Source organism: Cnephaeus nilssonii, assembly GCF_951640355.1.
Source record: "Cnephaeus nilssonii genome assembly, chromosome: 13".
Lineage (NCBI taxonomy): Eukaryota > Metazoa > Chordata > Mammalia > Chiroptera > Vespertilionidae > Cnephaeus > Cnephaeus nilssonii.
This window is the reverse complement of record NC_137084.1, coordinates 38,957,222-38,977,087: the sequence shown is the minus strand read 5'-3', so window position 1 is coordinate 38,977,087 and position 19,866 is coordinate 38,957,222. Positions and strand designations below refer to the sequence as shown.

Genomic DNA, 19,866 nt, shown 5'->3' with positions numbered 1-19,866 from the left:
TATGTATGTGTTAATGTACAAATAAGGAAAAATCAACTCCAAAAAATAATTCAGGCCTGTCTCAGAGTTTAAGCTCTAGCCATTTTTCTTTGTGTCTTTATTCTTAGACAATGCAAGACCCTTCCTCATCTAACTGAAAACCTGACTTTGCCTCTTTCCCTGATACTAAGAAAGAATCTTAATAACAAATCCAGAATCTGAATTTTCTAATCAAGATTCTCTCTCTTTCTCTCCCTGACTCCAGCTGGGAATTCATTTCTATAATTATGGTTGGAGGAAATTGGACAAGAGTAACTGAGTTTATTCTCATGAGCTTCTCTTCCCTACCTACTGAATTACAGTTGTTACTCTTCCTGACATTTCTAATTATCTACCTGGTTACCCTGATGGGAAACAGCCTCATCATTCTGGTTACCTTGGCGGACCCCATGCTACATAGTCCCATGTACTTCTTCCTCAGGAACTTGTCCTTCTTGGAGATTGGCTTCAACCTAGTCATTGTGCCCAAAATGCTGGGAACCCTACTTGCTCAGGACACAACCATCTCTTTCCCTGGGTGTGCCATACAGATGTATTTCTTCTTCTTCTTTGGGGCTGCTGAATGCTTTCTTCTGGCCATCATGGCATATGACCGCTATGTAGCCATCTGCAATCCCTTGCACTACCCAGTCATCATGAACCAAAGGACACGTGCCAAACTGGCTGTCGCCTCCTGGTTTCCAGGCTTTCCCGTAGCTACTGTGCAGACCACATGGCTCTTCAGCTTCCCATTCTGTGGCACCAATAAGGTGAACCACTTCTTCTGTGACAGCCCACCTGTGCTGAGGCTGGTCTGTGCAGACACAGCACAGTTTGAGGTCTATGCGATTGTTGGAACCATTCTGGTCGTCATGATACCCTGCTTGCTGGTCTTATGTTCCTATTCTCAAATCGCTGCTGCCATCTTCAAGATTCCATCAGCTAAAGGGAAGCATAAAGCCTTCTCTACATGCTCCTCCCACCTCCTTGTGGTCTCCCTTTTCTATGTATCTTTAAGCCTCACCTACTTCCGGCCTAAGTCCAATAATTCTCCTGAGAGCAAGAAGCTGCTATCATTGTTCTACACTGTTGTGACTCCCATGTTGAACCCCATCATCTACAGCCTGAGAAATAATGAGGTGAAGAATGCCCTCAGCCGGACCTTCCGCAAGGCCCTGGGCCTTAGAAACTACATCCTGTAGACATTAAGAGATAAGACTAAAGTTTATTGAATGGCAAACAATCAATTTTATATTTGGGATTACTCTCTTTATATCTCTGTTGGGAAGAGACCCAGCTGTTGAAATGACTGTTGGGAAGCTCAGTAGACAGAAAACAGCACCAGCACCTGGAAAACTCCTCTGCCTGCCCACTGTATACTTACATTCTTTTTCTTATTGGTACTTCAACACTTCCGTATCAGGTAATTCCAGATATTTGCATTCCTGTGTCCTGCTTGTAATCTTAATTTAGGGACACACATAAAGAAAGAAAACCAATAAAATTTTATCTTGTCACTTTCTCTTTATTTATGAGGGCAAATATACTCCCTTTACAAGATATAAAACCCCATGATTTCCCAATGGATAACTCTCCTCACTGTGTTATTTCAGTTCTCAGGTCTATTAGCTAGTGTTAGTTCTCTTAAACTCACTTTTATGTAGTATAGATATTGGAAAGCAGATGAATAGTCCTCATATACACACCTTTATAACCCCAACAATCATTTTCTTCCCTACTCTAGTTTTCTCAGGAAGAAGGATTTGAACTTCCATGGGATCTCTCTCTATCCCATATTTACATTCAGATGCCTTGATGAAGTGATATCATAAATATCAGTAATGATGCTGCTTTCGTCAAAGCTGAAAATGGATTCAAGATGATTACAACATAGCTCTTCTTTAACCACAGAAAGATTTCTCATTCTTTTTATAACTTCACTAGAGGCCCAGTGCATGAAATTCATGCACAGGTGCAGTCATTAGGCCTGGCCAGCAATCAAAGCGCAATGTGTGGTGTGGAATGGCAGGTCCCAGCTGACCTCTGGGCCCTACCTAGTCAGCACCTGGGCCCTGGGGTCCCCACGCGCTCCCCTCTGCCTGAGTCATTGGGCCTCCGCCTGGCTCCTTCAGCACCTGGGCCCACTGCCGCTGCTGGTCACCATCTGCAGGGCAATCGGCGGGGTGATAGGGCCCTGCTTGCACCCGCCTTGGTCTGACACCACCCGCTCACCTGCTCCACCATCCTGCTGCAGTTCTGCTCTCATAATCGCCCATCGGGGCCAGCAGCACCTCCACTGCTGCCAGCGCTGCATCGCTGATGCCCACCATGTTCCACGCTGCCCCCTGGTGGTCAGTGCATGTCATAGCGAGTGGTCGAACTCCTGGTCAAACTCACTGCTGAACTCCAGGTTGAGGAGACAATTTGCACATTAAGCTTTTATTATATAGGATAGTCTCTATTTTGTAGATTTGCCATCAGTTGAGTTATTATTACAAATCATACTGTAAAAATAGCTCTATGACTATGCCTTTTAATCTTTTTGCCAGTATATCTATCTTACAGATGGAAATCTAGAAATTGGATTTCTTGAGCAAATACATATGTAATATTGCTATATATTGGCAAATTCCCTTCCAAAGTGATTTTACACTCCCAATAGCTTATTTCCACACAGTCCTGTCAACAATATTTGTCACCACACATTTGAATTTTGCTTATATAATAAGTAAAAAAGCTCAATTACATTTTAATTGGAAAAAAGTAAATTTTAAGGAATATGAAACAAATAGGTGAGTAAATTAGAGAAAAGGCATGCATTTCATTCAGACTTCTGAGTTAATAGTTTAGATTATTAGCAGTTGGTGATGTCTTGGTATTTTATTTTCTCTACTTGAAATCTTCTTTACCTTTATTTTAGCCAAATACACCTCATCTTTCAAGGTCCTTCAGTGATCGCTCTAGCAGCATAAATTATCCTCTCCTATATGTATTCATTTCAAGTTAATCTGTAGATAAGTTAAATTTTGTATACACTATACTGTACTTTTCACATGTTTGTTTTCTCTCTAATGTACCTGTAACTCTTTGAAAATGTGAGCAGCACACTTGTCTCTATTTTAATATGACACAGGCATCCCTAAAAGCTATATGTTATGCAGAACTCTGTACTAAAAAGATTATAGGTAAATGGGGTTAGGGAAGACCACTCAAAATGTATGCAACTTTGAAGCCAGAGCATTAACAGAAACAGGAGTTGGTACTTGGAGAGACAACACAGCCTCCCCAGCATGCAGCTCAGCGAAGGTGAAAGTTGCCACAGTAGATATTTAACATGCAAAATAACAGTAGAATGAAAATTGTGACAATGATTTACTTAAAACAAGATATATGGTGCTGAGACAAAGCTGATGGGTATGATGTTCTGAACCAGTGGAGGAGCCCTTAGATGGTCATGGAGTCACTGCCACTTTCCAGGAGCCAAAAACTACAAAAAGCAAGATGTAACTCTCTCCAGGGATGGAGCCTTGGGTATAGGCACACTTTCAACATTTCCTTAAAAACCATGAAGAGGAGCCCAGCTTGGGTGGCCCAGTGGTTGAGCATCAACTTATGAACCAGGAGGTCTCGTGCCCAGGTTGCAGGCTCAATCCCTAGTAGGGGGCATGCAGGAGGCAGCCAATCAATGATTCCCTTTCATCATTGATGTTTCTATCTCCCTCTCCCTTTCTGAAATCAATAGATTAAAAAAAAAAAAAAAACAGTTAAGAGGGATCCTGGCTAAGACCCAAGGACATTCATTTCAGTGTTGAAGGTTATCACTTTATTCCACCTATTCTGGTTTGCTTTGCCCAATAAAAACTTTCCTCTTACAATGAAATCATCGTCCAATTTTTCTACAGTATGAGAAAGAGGAACAAATGAATGGGTAATCCAGCTGAGAAGTGTTGGTGACTTGGAGTAGAGTGGTATCAGTAGCAAGTGATTCCAAACAATTTTCGGAGGAATAATTTCTTTTACTTGGTGGTGGACTGCATGTGGGAAAAAGCACTTCTGATGAAAGGCAGGTTGATTCTACAACAAAACCAATTCCTGTGGTAGAGAATAGGTGTTCTGAAAGGCGGGAGAACTTTCTTTTTCTTTCATATCCCTGTTATGAATCCCCTTCCACCTTTTAGAAACATCTACCTAAAACCTGAAGTAACTGGTCATTCCTTAGGGCCAAAGGCTTTTATCATAGGTCATGTCCTCCCAGAATCAGAGTTATTAAAAAGAAGCATTAAATGAGTAGGAAAAGCAGACTAGGACAAGAAACTAAGCAAGAAAAAAAGTAATTTCAGGTGAAATCCCAGACTCGGCCTGGTCCAGCAGGAAACTGCAGAGCGTAAATAAAACTCAGTTTGTTCTGCTTCAGGTCACAGAAGTAGGCTTTTGTACTCCCACTTCAGTTATCCATTGCCTACTGGTGAAACATGGGGTAGGGAAAAGGGAGAATTAAAACTCCCAGGCACTTCTCTCTCCTGGTGAGGCTCCCCAGTGCCCAGAGGCACTCTTCTGAAAGTTAGAACATTAAAAAATGACCATTAAAAAGGTAATCACCAATCCAGAGACAATAGAAGCATAGAACAGACTGTAGAATCTCAGAGGGAAGGCATGGGAGGGTGGGTGTTTAGTAGGAGATGAACCAAAGAACTTGTATGCATATAGGTATAACCTATGGACATAGACAATTGGGTGGTGAAGGCAGGGGGCAGGGGGGCTAGAAGGGGCCAATGGGGAGAAAAAGGGGACATATGTAACACTTTCAACAATACATATTTGATTTATGATTTTTAAGTGATCACCAAAATCCTAAACCTAGAACTCAATTCAGTGTATGGTGTTCTTTCCAAGTTCAACATCTACCTTCTAGTGTGAGTTGCTATTATATCTACTTTTTTCCAGATGAGTATACTAGTCCCCTTCTGTCCATGGTTTTTGCTTTCCAGTTTCAGTTACCCATAATCAACTGCAGTCTAAAAATATTAAATGGGAAATTCCAAATATCAGCAATTCATAATTTTTTAAAGGTTCTGCTTCTTTTTTTTCAATTTTTTTATTAAGGTATTATATGTGTACATATCTTACCATTGCCCCCCCACACCCCACTCCCATATATGCCCCCACCCCCCCAGAGTTTTGCATCCATTGGTTATGCTTATATGCATGCATACAAGTCCTTTGATTGATCTCTTATCTCCCCCACCTCTCCCTAACCTTCCCCTTGTAATTTGACAGTCTGTTTGATGCTTTACTGTCTCTGTATCTATCTTTTTGTTCAAGTTTATAATGTTCTTTATTATCCATAAATGAGTGAGATCATGTGGTATTTTTCTTTCATTGACTGACTTATTTCACTTAACATAATGTTCTCCAATTCCTCCCAGGTTGCTGCAAATGATGAGAATTCCTTCTTTTTTATGGCAGCATAGTATTCCATTGTGTAGATGTACCACAGTTTTCTGATCCAGTCATCTGCTGACGGGCACCTAGGCTGTTTCCAAATCTTAGCTATGGTGAATTGTGCTGCTATGAACATAGGGGTGCATATATCCTTTCTAATTGTTGTTTCTAGTTTCTTCGGATATATTCCCAGGAGTGGGATTACTGGGTCAAATGGGAGTTCCATGTTCAGTTTTTTGAGGAAACTCCATACTGTTCTCCACAGTGGCTGCACCAGTCTGCATTCCCACCAGCAGTGCACGAGGGTTCCTTTTTCTCCGCATCCTCGCCAACACTTGTCGTTTGTTGATTTGTTGATGATAGCCATTCTGACAGGTGTGAGATGGTACCGCATTGTTGTTTTGATTTGCATCTCTCGGATAATTAGTGACGTTGAGCATGTTTTCATGTGTCTCTTGGCCTTCCTTCTGTCTTCTTTTGAAAAGATTCTATTTAGGTCTGTTGCCCATTTTTTTATTGGATCATTTATCTTCCTTTTATTAAGTTGTATAAGCTGCCTGTAGATGTTGGAGATTAAACCTTTATCAGTGATGCCATTTGCAAATATGTTCTCCCATGCAGTGGGCCTTCTTGTTGTTTTGTTGATGGTTTCTTTTGCTGTGAAAAAGCTTTTTATTTTTATGTAGTCCCATTTGTTAATTTTCTCTTTAGCTTCCATTGCCCTAGGGGCAGTGTCAGTGAAGAATTTCTTTTGGCATATGTCTGACATTTTGCTGCCTGTGGATTGCTCTAGTATTTTTATGGTTTCCCGTCTTATGTTTAAGTCCTGTATCCATTTTGAGTTTATTTTTGTGTATGGCGTAAGTTGGTGATAAAGCTTCATTTTTTTGCATGTATCTGCCCAATTTTCCCAACACCATTTATTGAAGAGACTGTCTTTATTCCATTGTATGTTCATGCCTCCTTTGTCAAATATTAATTGAGCATAGTGGTTTGGGTCAATATCTGGATTCTCTATTCTGTTCCATTGATCTATATGTCTGTTCTTGTGCCAGTACCAGGCTGTTTTGAGAACAGTGGCTTTGTAATACAGCTTGAAATCTGGTATTGAGATCCCTCCTACTTTATTCTTCTTTCTCAGGATTGCTGTGGCTATTCGGGGTCTTTTTTTATTCCAGATGAATTTTTGGAGAGTTCTTTCAAGGTCTGTGAAATATGCCGTTGGTATTTTAATGGGGAGTGCATTGAATCTATAGATTGCTTTGGGTAGTATGGACATTTTAATGATGTTGATTCTACCAATCCATGAACATGGTATGTTCTTCCATCTGTTTACGTCTTCCTCTATCTTTTTTTTTTTCAGTGTCCTGTAGTTTTCCGTGTATAGGTCTTTTACCTCCTTAGTTAAGTTTATTCCTAGGTATCTTAATTTTTTTGGTGCGATGGTAAATGGGATTGCCTTTTTAGTCTCTCTGTCTGTAAGTTCACTATTGGTGTATAGAAAGGCCATAGATTTCTTGGCGTTAATTTTGTATCCTGCTACATTGCCGAATTCCTTTATTAAGTCTATTAGTTTTTTGACGGAGTCTTTCGGATTTTTTATGTACAATATCATGTCGTCTGCAAATAAAGACAGCTTTACTTGTTCTTTTCCAATTTGGATGCCTTTTATTTCTTCTTCTTGTCTAATTGCAATGGCTAATACTTCCAGTACTATGTCAAACAGGAGTGGTGAGAGTGGGCATCCCTGTCTTGTTCCTGTTCTTAGGGGAAATGTTTTTAGTTTTTGTCCATTGAGTATGATGTTTGCTGTGGGTTTATCATATATAGCTTTTATTATGTTGAGGTATGAGCCATCTATTCCCACCTTGTTGAGAGTTTTTATCAAGAAAGGGTGTTGGATTTTGTCAAATGCTTTTTCTGCATCAATTGATATGACTATGTGATTTTTATCTTTCAATTTGTTTATGTGATGTATCACGTTTATTGATTTGCAGATATTGTACCATCCTTGCATTCCTGGGATAAATCCTACTTGGTCATGGTGTATGATCTTTCTGATGTACTGCTGGAGCCAATTTGCTAGAATTTTGTTGAGGATTTTGGCATCTATGTTCATGAGGGATATTGGTCTGTAATTCTCTTTCATTGTGTTGTCTTTATCTGGTTTTGGAATTAGGGTGATGCTGGCTTCATAGAAGGAGCTTGGAAGTGTTCCTTCCACTTGAATTTTTTGGAATAGTCTGAGGAGGATAGGTTTTAGTTCTTCCTTGAATGTTTGGTAAAACTCTCCTGTGAAGCCATCAGGCCCCGGGCTTTTGTTTGCCGGAAGCTTTTTGATGACTGCTTCAATTTCGTCCATAGTTATTGGCCTATTGAGCTGTTTAGATTCTTCTTGATTGATTTTTGGAAGGTTATATTTTTCTAGGAATATGTCCATTTCCTCCAGGTTGTCCAGTTTGTTGGAATAGAGTTGTTCGTAGTATTTTGTAACAATCCTTTGTATCTCAGCGGGGTCTGTTGTTATTTCACCTCTTTCATTTCTGATTTTGTTTATTTGGGTCCTCTCTCTTTGCTTCTTGGTGAGCCTGGCTAGAGGTCCATCAATCTTGTTTATCCTTTCAAAGAACCAGTTCTTGGTTTTGTTGATCTTATGTATTGTTTCTTTGGTCTCTATGTCATTTATCTCCGCTCTGATCTTTGTTATTTCCTTCCTTCTGGTTACACTGGGCTTTTCTTGCTGCACTTTTTCTAGCTCTTTGAGTTGTAGGGTTAAGTAATTTATTACCATTGTTTCTTGTTTTTTGCAATAGGCTTGTAGAGCTATGAACTTCTCTCTCAAGACTGCTTTTGCTGTGTCCCATAGATTTTGGATTGTTGTGTTTTCATTGTCATTTGTTGCCATGAAGTTTTTTATTTCTTCCTTGATCTCTCTGGTGACCCAGTCCTTGTTTAATAGCATGCTGTTTAGTCTCCATATGTTTGATTTCTTTGGATTGTATTTATTGTAGTTGATTTCCAGTTTTATGCCACTGTGATCTGAGAAGATGCTTGATATAATTTCTATCTTCTTGAATTTGAAGAGACTTTGCTGTGACCCAGCATATGGTCTATCTTTGAAAATGACCCATGTGCACTTGAGAAGAATGTATATTCTGTGGCTTTGGGGTGAAATGTTCTGAAGATGTCAATTAATTCCATCTGGTCTAGTGAGTCATTTAGGATTGCTGTTTCTTTGCTGATTTTTTGTTTAGAGGATTTGTCCAGTGGTGATAGTGGGGTATTAAAGTCTTCTACTATGATTGTATAGCTATTAATCTCTCCCTTGATATCCTCCAGGAGTTTTTTTATGTATTTGGGTGCTCCTATATTAGGAGCATATATGTTTACCAGAATTATTTCTTCTTGTTGGATTTCTCCCTTTAGTATTATGAAGTGGCCTTCCTAATCTCTTGTTATGGCATTTACTTTGAGGTCTATTTTGTCAGATATAAGTATTGCTACCCCAGCTTTTTTTTCATTTCCATTTGCCTGAAAGATATTTTTCCATCCCTTCACTTTCAGTCTGTGTGAGTCTCTTGTTCTGAGGTGGGTCTCTTGTAGACAGCATATATATGGGTCGTGTTTTTTTATCCATTCAGCTACTCGATGTCTTTTGATTGGAGCATTTAGTCCGTTTACATTTATAGTTATTACTGAAAGGTATTTGTTTGTAGTCATATCTATTTTTGTGTCTGTATTCCTTCTTACCTGTTTATTTCTTCTTTTTACAGTATTCCCTTTAGCAATTCTTGCATTGCTGGTTTGGTGGTGATAAACTCCCTGAGCCTTTTTTTGTCTGCAAAGCTCCTGATTTCCCCTTCAATTTTGATTGATAGTCTTGCAGGATATAGTATTCTTGCATTCAGTCCTTTGCTTTGCAACACTTTGTATACCTCCTTCCATTCACTTCTAGGTTGTTGTGTTTCTGTTGAGTAATCATTTGACAATCTGATGGGTGTTCCTTTGTAGGTAACTCTCTGTCTCTCTCTTGCCGCCTTTAGGATTCTCTCTTTATCATTTATATTTGCCATTGAAATTATGACATGTCTTGGTTTTGGTCTTTTGGGGTTGATCCTGCTTGGGACTCTCTGTACTTGCGTAACTTTTATCTTTCCCATATCCGGGAAGTTTTCTGTCATTATTTCTTCGAATAGATTTTCTAATCCCTGCTGCTCTTCTTGTCCTTCTGGCAGCCCTATTATATGCATGTTACTTCGTTTCATGTTGTCCCGAAGCTCCCTTAGGCTTTCCTCCTGCTTTTTAATTTTTTTCTCCAATTGCTGTTCAGATTGAGCTTGTTTCTGTACCTGATCCTCTAACTCACTAATTTGGTCCTCTGCTTCTTGTAGTCTACTGTTGAAACTTTCCATGGTGTTTTTTATTGTAGCTATATCACTTTTCATTTCTTCCTGATTCTTGCATAAGTTGTTGATTTTCTCATCCATCCAATGTATAAATTCCATGACCATTACTCTGAACTCCTTTTCGGTCATGTTGCAAGCTTCAGTTTCACTAATTTCCTTTCTTGGCGACTCCACATTTTCTTTCCTCTGTGAGATATTTCGTTTCCCCATTCTGGCTATTACCAGAAAGCTCAAGTTTCCGTTTGCGTGGACCTGGGCCGTGTGCTGTGGGGACTTCGCTCCACCCTAGTTTCACTGAAGTGCTCTGACACTAGGACGTGTGGCTGCCTTTGGTTGGCAGGAACCAGACTTGCCCAGGATCAGTGTCCCCAGTGTTCCGTGTGGTCTCGTGTGCACATTTAGAATCAGGGGCCCTGTCTGCACCACACTGTTGGTATGTGCCGAGAATGAGATCCTTAGCATGTGCCAGGAGTCATTTCCCTGTATCTGCACCAAGACTCGAGTGTCAAAGTCTCTGTTGCCTTGTGCGGTTTCTCGTTGAGAATCAGGGTCCCTGTGTGTGCACGCACCAACAATTGGGGTCGCTGGCTCTTAGTGTGAATGCGCTGTGAGTCAGGGATCCCAGGCAGCTGTGTCCAGCATGCCAAATTCCCTGAAGTGGAGCTGCGTCCTGTGTGTGCTCTCTCTACTGAGCCAAACCGGCTAGAGCGCACATTCTTAAAATCCTGAAGGTGAGCTGGCTCAGTGCACTCTCCCAGAGTCCCGGAAGGGGGGCGGAGTCCGTCCTGCGCGCCAAATTCCCCAAAGGGAAGCCCCTCTGTGCACGCTCTCTAAGAATCCCCGAAGCGGGAGCTGTGACCCGCGAGCCAAATTCCCCCAAATTCCCCGAAGGGGAGCCCTCTGTGCGCACTGACAGATTTCCCTGACGGGGAGCTGCTTCTGTCCCGCGCACGCGCGCCAAAGTCCCTAAGGGGGAGCGCGTCCCTGCGCAAAGCTTGGCAGCTTGGGCGAGGGGCGGGTCTATCAGTTACTATGGCGCTTTCCGTGCACCTGTGGGCGCTCAGCAGCTTGGGGGAGGGGCGGGTCTATCAGTTACTATGGCGCTATCCGCGCGCCTGCGAGGAGGGGGATAGGCTCTTTGACTCACGGAAATCTGCGGGGAAGTCTGGATTCTTGTTGTTTGTTGGTCTGAAGCTGTGATAGCAGTTCTCTGTCCCCAGTGGCTGCAGGGTCCTGGTTTGTGTCAGAAGCCAGGATCCGAGTCTCAGGCAGCTCTGTTTCTCAAGATGGCGTGGTCTCCGCGTCCGCACCAGCCGCCGAGAAGTGTCCGCTTTGTGCGCGGGGCTCCGCCTTCTAAGGCTGCCCTGTTAGGGAGCCCCTTGGAAGACCTGCAGAATCTAACTGACCCTATCTCATACACACACACACACACCACACACATCTACACTCTCCTCTATGGGTTCCTCACTCACTCTCTCTCTCTCCCTACCTTCCTGCCGGTCGCCATCTTTTTTTCAGCAATTCATAATTTTTAATTACATTCCATTCTGAGTAGTATGATGAAATCTTGCACCATCCTGCTACATCCCACCTGGGATGTGAATCATTCCTTTGTCCAGAGGAACCACACTATATACACTACCCACCCATCAGTCACTTAGTGGCCATATTGGTTATCAAATCAACTGTCATGGTACCACAATTTTTATGTTCAAACTAGAGGCCCAGTGCATGAAATTCGTGTACGGGGGGGAGGGTTGTTGAGGGAGAGGGGTCCCTCTCACAATTCGGGACCACTGCACTGGCTCCTAACTGCTCACCTGCCTGCCTGATCACCCCTAACTGTCTCTGTCTGCCTGCCTGATGGCTCCTAACTGCTCTCCTGCCTGCCTGCCTAATTACCCCTAACCTCTCGCCTGCCTGTCTGATCGCCCCTAATCTCCTCTGCCTGCTTGTCTGATCACCCTTAACCAGTTGCCTGCCTGCCTGATCATCCCTAACCACTCGCCTGCCTGCCTGATGGCCCCTAACTGCTCACCTGCTTGCCTGATCGCCCCCAACCACCTCTGCCTCAGCCCCTGTGGCTTCGTCCAGAAGGTCGTCTGGAAGGACATCCGGAAGGTTGTTCAGCTGTCCGGTCTAATTAGCATATTATGCTTTTATTATTATAGATAATCATTATTTTACTTAATAATAGCCCCAAAGCCCAAGAGTAGGGATGCTGGTGATTTAGGTGTGCCAAACAGAAGCCATAAAATGTATGTATGTATAGGAAATAATATATTAAGATTTGTTACTATCTGAGGTTTCCAGCATCCACTGAGGTCTTGGTAAATATCCCCCATGGATAAGGGAGGACTGCTATAATTTAAACATACAAATATTCAAATTCATATACCAAGGATACTTATTCATTATCAGAAACAATAGAGACAAACACATAACTATGAAATAAATATTTTATTATTTAATTCATCATTTTTAAGGTATCTGTTTTTTTTAACAGACTCAGAACAACACATCATTATATAGATCAGTGATAGTACTTTTTCTTCATCTTCCACTTTTATAAGGGGTCCCTTTGGGATTGCTGGGACATGTGCAGGCATCATGCTGGATACTAAACAAAGGATAGTGAACAAGTCAGTTATGGTGACGGCTTTCAGTAAGAAGTGTGCAGGCAAATGTCTGTCTCAGAGACACTGTAAGAAATGTTCAGATATGCATTAGCCTTTGGATGAAGCCCTAATTAGCTGGGGGAAATTTTATCTCAAAGCATGGACTCTATTTTACTCTCTCAACCTCAATTCCTATTCCAGAAGGATTAGGATTTTGAAACTGCTAGTCAGACTTTCTTCTCCTTCTCTTAATCAGGAGCTAATAGCCACTTCAACCAATAACATTGCCAACCGAGTGCTTACAGTTTTCATTAATATTCTCCACTTGGCTTAGATAATGATTAATAGTTTTTCTTTTTTATGCCTGAAAACTTCTCGAGTCCAGGTATGAAACACTCTTGGGAACCAGCCCAATGCGAATCAAAAGTGAGGGGAAATGTAAAAGAATACTGGCACAAAGGAAAAGAAATCACTATCTTGAAGAGATTGCTTTACTGCCATATTTTTTTAATCATTTACTATAGGCAAGACATGGAAACAACAGATGAATGAATAAAGAATGTGAGAAAAAACAGAAGTAAATGTAAGAGCCCAGCTGGTGATTGAGCATCAACCTATGAACCAGGAGGTCGTGGTTCAAATCCCGGTCGGAGCACATGCCTGGGTTGCAGGCTCAGTCCCCAGTGTGAGGCCTGCAGGAAGCAGCTGATCAATGATTCTCTTTCATCATTGATGTTTCTATATTTCTCTCTATCTCCCTCTCTGAAATAAATAAAAATATATTTAAAAATAAAGAAACTGAATATTTATCAGCCATTTGAAATAACCCTGCTATTTGCTACAACATGGATGGACCTTGAAGGCAGAAAAAGACAAATACTGTATAATCTCACTTATATGTGGAATCTGAAAAAAATAAATAAACACCACAAATTTTCAGAAACAGAGTTGAATGATGGTTGCTGGGTAGTGTGGGGGAAATTGGAAGATGTTGGCCAAAGGGTACAAACTCAGTTATAAGATGAATAAGTTCTGAGGATCTAATTTATAGCATGGTAACTATAGTTAACAAAGAATTATCTCTTAATTGTTTTCAAGACTAAAAAGTAATTATGTGAGATGATGGAGGTGTTAAATAACCCTACTGTTGTCATCATTTTGCATATATACATGAATCAAATCATTACTTCATACAACTTAAATGTACACAATGTTATAAGTCAATTATATCTTAATAAAACTGGGAAAAATTAAAACTTAAGTTTAAAGAGAATACTGGCATGCTCCTCTGATCTTTTTCAGGTGGAAACCTTGGAGGATGGGCCACTGAGTTTTGTCCCTTTGCTCTGCAGCCTCACAAGTGCAGGAAACATCGGAGCTACAATAGACCTTCCTCCAATTACGGGGCTGCAGAATCTATGTGAATTTCTGAACTCCTGGGAGCTCCTCAAAACTCACACCTGTCAGAAAGTGAACCTGTGACTTCACCTGAGAAAGAAGAAGCTTTGGGAGAAATCACTTCCCTACAGTAAACAGCAGGGACCAAAATAGTCCTGAGACCCCACCTGGAATCCTCTAGAGTGATTGACACAGGCCCTGCCCCGAGCTTCCCTGGTGTGACTTATGCTGCACAGCTCAGAGTGTCTTTACTACAAGGATTGGCCCAGCCACAGCCCAGGATTAACCTGGAATGTCTGACACAGCCTGGGGACAAAGCTTCTTCCAGAATGTGACAAGACAGACTTCAAGGTTCACCAGCAATGTGGACCAAGACAAGCACAACCAAGAGTGTCTTTGGGATGACTGGCATAGACACATTCCTGGGCCTTTCTGAGATGACTTGCACAGACACAGCATAATTTAGGAGCTCCCTTTGAGTCAGTCGTTCAGACATAGTCTAAGGCTGATCCAGAGCCACTGACACAAACCAGGGCTTCTCTGGAATTGTGATACAGACAAGTCTCACTGACAGGAGGTAAGTAAAAGGTGAAGGACAGGGCCCAGGCTTGAAATTTCTTGTAAAGAGGATAATGGTTCACCACCAAAACAATGTGTCTTCTTTTTTTAAATTTTAATTTCTTTATTGATTAAGGTATTACATATGTGTCCTTATTCCCCCATTACCCCCCACCTCCCATTCATGCCCTCACCCCCCACCCCCTATTGTCTGTGTCCATTGATTAGGCTTATATGCATGCATATAATTCCTTTGGTTGATCTCTCCTCCTTACCTGCATTGTCCCCTACCTTCTTTGACACGTTTCTGAGAAACAAGAAAGGAGATCAGTGGTCTCAAGTAAAAAACTTAAGGAGTTTTATAAGATTTGACAACTTAGGGGACCTGGAAAAGGATAGAAAACAATGGTAATGTATGTATTATGCTTTGAAATGCTCAAAGTTTTTGCACAAATGTTCTCACTTCACACCTACAACCATCCTGTCTAGTGGGTAGGGCATTTATAATAACAATCCTTTTATAGTTGAGAAAACCGTAACTCAGAAATCATCATGTCAGTAGCTCTGTGTCTCACAGCTAAAAATAATAATAACCAGAACTGTAACTACGAAGTCCTTGCCATTATAACTATGTGGTCTCAAACTATCCTGTATGTGGTAGTTTCACCGAGTTCTCTGAAATATCGTGTCTTGTTCTTCCTTGTTGAAACAAAGCTTTGAATCTCCAAGGTGTTATTCCTGATAGGAAACACTCTGGATAGAGATGTAGCTGCCAGGCCACCTCTCTGACGACTGCAAACACAACCACACTTACCAAGGCTCTGTGCTTACAAAACCAGCAGTATAACAGTGCTCGAATTATACCACACTGATAACATCCTTACAGCCCTAACTGTGCTCAGGCAGTTACAGGAAGTCAGTTCAAAGTCCTCCCAGCAATTTCCCCCTACCATCATCCCCTACTTAGTAGGGGAAAATAGATAGAATTTTTTTTTAAATGTAAAAAGAAACAGAAAAGAAAGGTGAAAGATATGAAAGGAAAGAGAGGGAAACTTAAGAAAGAAAACTGTTTCTGCTGATAATTGCAAGATGAGCAGAAAGTCATGCATGATTGCAGGAAGAGGTTTCCAAGAGTAGAGAGCCACATGCACAAATGCCAGGAGGCTGAGAGAACATGAGTGTGCACAGAACAGAAAATGTTTTCGTGTGACCAGAGCATTAACAGCGTGAGGGATTTGAAACTGGAAAATTAAGCGGGTATCAGGGAAAAAGTCCTTGTTAAAGTGTTTGTCCATAACCCAGGGACAATAGGGAGTGACTGAAAGACGTTCAGCAGGTAAGTAACTTAATCAGAGTTGCTGCTGGATCACACACAGTCAAGGATGGTCTGAAGAGAACAAACTGGAATCAGGTTTCTTCTACAATAGTCCAGGCCAGAGAAAATAAGAGCCAAAAACTAAAGGCAGTGTGGTAGGGATGGAGAAGGTGACACTAAACCAGCGTTTAGAAGGAAAAATAATCAAGTTTGGGGGATAAAGGATTTTTATCCCGGTTCCTGTGTTACAAAGTGGGTGTTGTCATTTTCTGCAATGGTGTATATATAAGGAGAAGGCTTGGGGTGGAGGGAGATAATGAATATAATTTATATTACTGTTTAAATCTGTGTATATTGCATGAGGCTGTAGTGCTGATGTATATAGTCTTTTGTATCTAAATGACTTATGCTTTGAGCTCACTGTGCTTACATTCTGTTTATACAGATATTTCCTTGATTTTTCCACATTTTCTTCATTATTTATCCATTCATTCAACAATACTTCACTGAATATCAACCTTGCTAGGAACTGGAATAAAAAGTTAAATGGTATGATTTTTACTCTCTAGGAGTATACCATCTAGAATATGAGTTAAAGCAGAAATTAATGATTACTCTAAGATAAAGATTATGCAAGTGGTATTCTAGTGTTGTTAGTATCTTGAAACTTCCTGGTCCTCTCTAGAAACTGTCTTACTCCTTGCTCTCCTACTGCCACCCAATACCAAACGCCCTAGCTTGCCCTCACCTGTGAATTCAGACTCGCTCAGGTTTTCAGAGAGTGTTGCCTGGTGGTTAGGTCTATGACTTGGAGTCAGGCTGCCCAGGATGCATATGCTGATGCCAACACTTGCTGGCTGCCTAACCTTAGAAAAACCACTCAACTTCTCTGTTCCTCGTATTCCTTGACTGTAAAGTGGGATGAGTAATAGTTTCTATACCTTTGGGTTGTTGTGAGACAAACATGACACATGCAAAACATTTGGATTAGTGCCTGGCACTTACTTGGTGCTCAATAAATGTTACTTTTTACTATGAAAATAGATAAGGTATCAAAAAACATTTTCATAGAAGAAGTGATGCCTAGCTTGATGTTTTTATTTTTTTAAATATATTTTATTGATTTTTTACAGAGAGGAAGAGAGAGGGATAGAGAGTTAGAAACATCGATGATAGAGAAACATCGATCAGCTGCCTCTTGCACAACCCCTACTGGGGATGTGCCTGCAACCAAGGTACATGCCCCTGACCGGAATCGAACCTGGGACCTTTCAGTCCGCAGGCCGACGCTCTATCCACTGAGCCAAACCGGTTTCGGCTAGCTTGATGTTTTTAAAATGAACAGGATTCAGCAAAAATTTTTAAACCGCATTTTTTTTTTTTTTTTGCTCTTTACCTCCCTCCTTCCTTCACCACCCTGACTTCACATCTTGCACCTGCTCAGGTCTTTACTCAGGTATGATCTTCTCAATGGAGCCTTCTTTGTTTAACTCCCTCCCACACCCCCAAATGCCTATTTCCTTCTCCACTGTGTTGTTCTCCATTATTCTTATTGCTATCTAACACACTATACCTTTTACTTTGTTTATAATCTGTCTTCCCTACTGGAAGGTGAGTTCTATGAGGGCAGGTATTTTTATTTGTTTTACATACTGATATATTATCTTCAATATCTAGAACAGTGTCTGGAAGACAATATCTATTGAATAAATTATTATTTTATCAGAGATAAAAAGCAAGGGCACACATTGTAATATACAGATCTTGCAACATAGAAACCCACACCTAAAACCTATATGTTCATGTTGACCAATGTCACTCCAGTCTATTTAAATTAGTAAATATTTTTTAAAGAAAAGAAAAGCAAGGGCTACAATGAGTTGGAGCAATGGGTTAGATAAGAACTGCATTTTTAAATGTAGATATAACATTATATCATAATAATTATAATGGTTAGTGTTTGTTGCATATGTATTATGCACCAGTTACCATGCTGTATGCTTTAGATTTATTCATGTAAGTGTATACTTATGAGAAAGAATTTCAGATTCCCAATTTTGAAGCTTAGTAATTGATATAATGATGAAAACTTGTTTCCTTTTTCCACAGGGGTTAATGTTATTAGCCACACCTGCATATTTTAAATTAGTCTTTATTAACATGACACTTGAGTTTCATATTTCTTGAGAATGAAGACATAAATGGACCAATAGAAAATGATGAAAGGGTTTATACATAACACTACAGTCTGATACTATCTTGAGTCTGTCTTTCCTTTGTCTGATCACATATAGCCACATGGAGAATATTTAGCCCAGAGATCAAAATAGACCACAGTTTCTATATTGTGTGTATTCTTGTTTAAACTGAAATTGTCTGAGTTTGAAATGAAGATTCCTCCAATATGCTGAAATCTTTCTGAGCATGGCTGCTGGAGACTAGGATACATGCAAGTCTCCTCCTCAGGGATAATTGGTAAATGTTGGCTCACTTCCTTTGCTTTTCTCCTTCCCACTTTTTTATTTTGTAGAAAACATATCCAGACTCATGTTAACATCTTTCATTGTGCCTCAAGACCCTTCTCTTCAGAAATGCTTGGCCTGGCTTCTTGTCAGCATCACTGACTGGTGCTAAAAAAAAATAAAACAACAACACAAGAAAACAAACAAACAAAACAGAAAAGTAGATAAAACTCAGAAGATGTATAAATATATATGGTGTTCCTCAGTTCAGTCTGAAAAGGGTTAGTATTCTTCAAAAAAAAATTGTGAAACCTATAGTCAAGACTTGGTTTTTACATTTTTGAAAGTACATCTGTTTTATCTTCAACAACTATAACAAAAGAGCTAGAGAATGAGGCCACAGGAGATTCCTTTTCCAAGGGTATAAAAGAGGTCTGTATAACAGATGGAGACTTCTTCCCAGAGTGTGGATGCCCAATGAGATCCAGGGCAGAAGAATGATGTGGGGAAACTGGACCATTGTCAATGAGTTTGTTCTTGTGAGCTTCTCAGCTTTGTCTTCCGAGCTACAAGCTCTACTGTTTCTCCTCTTTTTGATCATTTACCTGGTTACCCTAATGGGCAATGTCCTCATCATCCTGGTCACTACAGCTGACTCTGCCCTACAAAGTCCTATGTACTTCTTCCTCAGGAACTTGTCCTTCCTGGAGATAGGTTTCAACTTGGTCATTGTGCCCAAGATGCTGGGGACCCTGATCATCCAAGACACAACCATCTCCTTCCTTGGCTGTGCTACTCAGATGTATTTCTTCTTTTTCTTTGGGGCTGCTGAGTGCTGCCTCCTGGCCACAATGGCATATGACCGCTATGTGGCTATCTGTGACCCTTTGCGCTACCCAGTCATCATGGGTCGCAGGGCCTGTGCCCAGCTGGCAGCTGCTTCTTGGTTCTCAGGGTTTCCAGTAGCCACTGTGCAAACCACATGGATTTTCAGCTTCCCTTTCTGTGGCCCCAACAGGGTGAATCACTTCTTCTGCGACAGTCCCCCTGTCATTGCACTGGTCTGTGCTGATACCTCTCTGTTTGAACTGGAGGCTCTGACAGCCACTGTCCTGTTCATCCTCTTCCCTTTCTTGCTGATCCTTGGGTCCTATGTTCGCATCCTCTCCACTATCTTCAGGATGCCTTCAGCTGAAGGGAAACGCAAGGCCTTCTCTACCTGTTCCTCCCACCTCCTGGTTGTCTCCCTTTTCTACAGCACTGCCATCCTCACATACTTCCGACCTCGGTCCAGCACCTCTCCTGAGAACAAGAAGCTCTTGTCCCTCTCCTACACAGTGGTGACGCCCATGTTGAACCCCATCATCTACAGCTTAAGAAATAGTGAAGTGAAGGCTGCACTGAAGCGGGTCACCCACAGGACCCTGGGCCCTAAGAAACTGTGACTGGTTTAGATGGAAACTGAAGGGGTGGAATGCAAGGACAAAAGAAAGAAAACAGTTTGGCTCAAAGGATAGAGCATCAGCCAATTGACTGAAGGGCCCCAGGTTCAATTCCAGTCAAGAGCATGTACTTTGGTTGTAGGCTCAATCCCAGGGGCACATGCGGGATGCAACCAATCAATGTGTCTTTCTCACATCGATGTTTCT

At 41.2% G+C, this 19,866-nt stretch overlaps 1 protein-coding gene across 1 annotated transcript; it reads left to right on the top strand.

Annotated features, from left to right (window-relative positions):
• Nucleotides 1–266: 266 nt before the first annotated feature.
• Nucleotides 267–19,662, top strand: LOC307110092 (uncharacterized protein; the record flags this gene model as incomplete). The annotated part of the gene is made up of 2 exons (XM_079789142.1): nucleotides 267–1,216; nucleotides 18,681–19,662. 2 exons carry the CDS (start codon nucleotides 267–269, stop codon nucleotides 19,660–19,662), a joined length of 1,932 nt encoding a protein of 643 aa, XP_079645268.1.
• Between the last annotated feature and the right edge of the window lie 204 nt (nucleotides 19,663–19,866).